This window comes from Phytophthora parasitica (assembly GCF_000247585.1).
Source record: "Phytophthora parasitica INRA-310 unplaced genomic scaffold supercont2.45, whole genome shotgun sequence".
NCBI lineage: Eukaryota > Oomycota > Peronosporomycetes > Peronosporales > Peronosporaceae > Phytophthora > Phytophthora nicotianae.
This window is the reverse complement of record NW_008649031.1, coordinates 143,849-145,588: the sequence shown is the minus strand read 5'-3', so window position 1 is coordinate 145,588 and position 1,740 is coordinate 143,849. Positions and strand designations below refer to the sequence as shown.

The following is a 1,740-nucleotide window of genomic DNA, read 5'->3' as shown; positions in this document are numbered from 1 at the left end:
GTTGGTAGCTGCTTGAACACACAATGCACTGTCACTCGCGACGCTAAATACGTGAATTAACGATTAGAACGACGACCAGGTCGTCAAGCTCCGAAGGATCTATCTTCACTGAGGGCGCCGAAATCTGGACTGAAAATGAAAACCCCACGAGCAAGTCAGACCTGGCCCTTGAAGATCGCTTCGCAGCTGCCTGTGAAGCTTCGAAGATTTTTTGCGTAAGTTACACAAGTTCTATCGCCCAGGTCGATGAGTAGGTACCTGGATGCTACCTACTCACGTCGTGCTTCAGTGAGGCCAGGAAACGTGGCCCTCTCAGATTGATAAACGAGCGTCAGCAAAGCCAAAATCGAGACAGGCATGTGATAGGTGAGCGCTTTGGTAGTTGCTTTTGTCGATCGTTATGGAGTAGTTCCATGTACTTTACATCACGCCCTTGATCATGACCAGCTAACGCCGATCTTCGACGAGGGTTTGCACGTGGATCAGTACTGCGCAAGCGTCGTAATTGATGCTAACGCGGCTGAATCGTTTGCACGTGCACATATAGCTCTGCTCAGGACTCTGTGTGCGTTACTGGACAATTGAAGAACGAACCTTGATGTAGCGGTGTGTGTCACACAGTTCAAGAGGCCATGTAGGCTACGGTACTCTCCTTATTGCATTTATTTCGCAATAGAAAACTTGAAACTTGTGACTGACGGATCCACCAGCCAATCGATGTCCAGGAAAAAATAAAGTGCAAAATGATACCTGATGTACTCTTCTGTCCCATTTTTGAACATAACCTCTACAATCAAATAGAATTCGTCCAAAAACCTTGCCCATTTTGTGCTGTAGAACGTTACTTGAAGTATCCTTTTAGGGCGTTACACTTAGAGTTTGTATGGTGTCCCTTCATATAGAAATGTATGGCGTTAACGATAGGGTTAACAGTTGCTTCGCAAAACTGGATGAATGAGCTCATTGGTAGATCTTGTAGAGAGTATATTAGAAATATATTTTGTCAATTTTACGGCTTTGGCTAACAAGGGCCTTGAAGCTGCGATGGTTATTCTTAAACGCAAGTCCTACCAAAGTGCATAGTGATCTGTTAGGACGAGTCCTTCATTGCGTTTCTATATGCTTCGTTGAGGTTTTATATTTAACCTCGCGCGCCCTCCCGCCCATTCAGTTCTGGCCTCATTCGAGAATTTGCGGGATGGAGGAGACGGCGCCGGACCAAGACTTCGTCCAAGTCGCCGCGGCCGTCCCTTCATCCCAGGAAACGACCATTCTTGGTTCTCAAGAAACCGAGTCTCAAGAAGCCCTCCCGCTAGCTCAAGCATCTCCAGACCAAGCATGCTTCCCCGATGACCCGCCTTCGCCCATGGTCTTGCCGCCTTATGCATCGCCTGTGGAGCTCCCGTCTCAGTCGCCCCCTCCGTCCGAGCCCGGCTCTGACTACGTCCCGTCGGAGTACGAAGGTCATTACGTCTCGTCATCGGAGCATCTATCGTCAGCCACAATGCTGAACCATCGCCGAGGTGAAGGTCGTGATGAAGGCGGAGTTGGTACTGCCGAGGCTCTCGATGGTATTGACTCTGCTCAGCGACATTCATCTACATCTAGATCTATTAGTATGTCCTTGTCTGGAAGGATCATCGCTGCCGAGTCTCTCGATGGCGCTAGTGATCCTTTTAAAGATGAGATCCGATATACCAATACGATCTGGATGGAAGGCGTTAGGTTAGCGTTGTATGG

General features: G+C 48.6%; 1 protein-coding gene across 1 annotated transcript; it reads left to right on the top strand.

Moving 5' to 3' along the window:
* Window positions 1-1,198: 1,198 nt before the first annotated feature.
* PPTG_14901 (hypothetical protein) lies at window positions 1,199-1,730 on the top strand (the record flags this gene model as incomplete). Its single annotated transcript, XM_008912244.1, has 2 exons — window positions 1,199-1,571; window positions 1,618-1,730. 2 exons carry the CDS (start codon window positions 1,199-1,201, stop codon window positions 1,728-1,730), a joined length of 486 nt encoding a protein of 161 aa, XP_008910492.1.
* Between the last annotated feature and the right edge of the window lie 10 nt (window positions 1,731-1,740).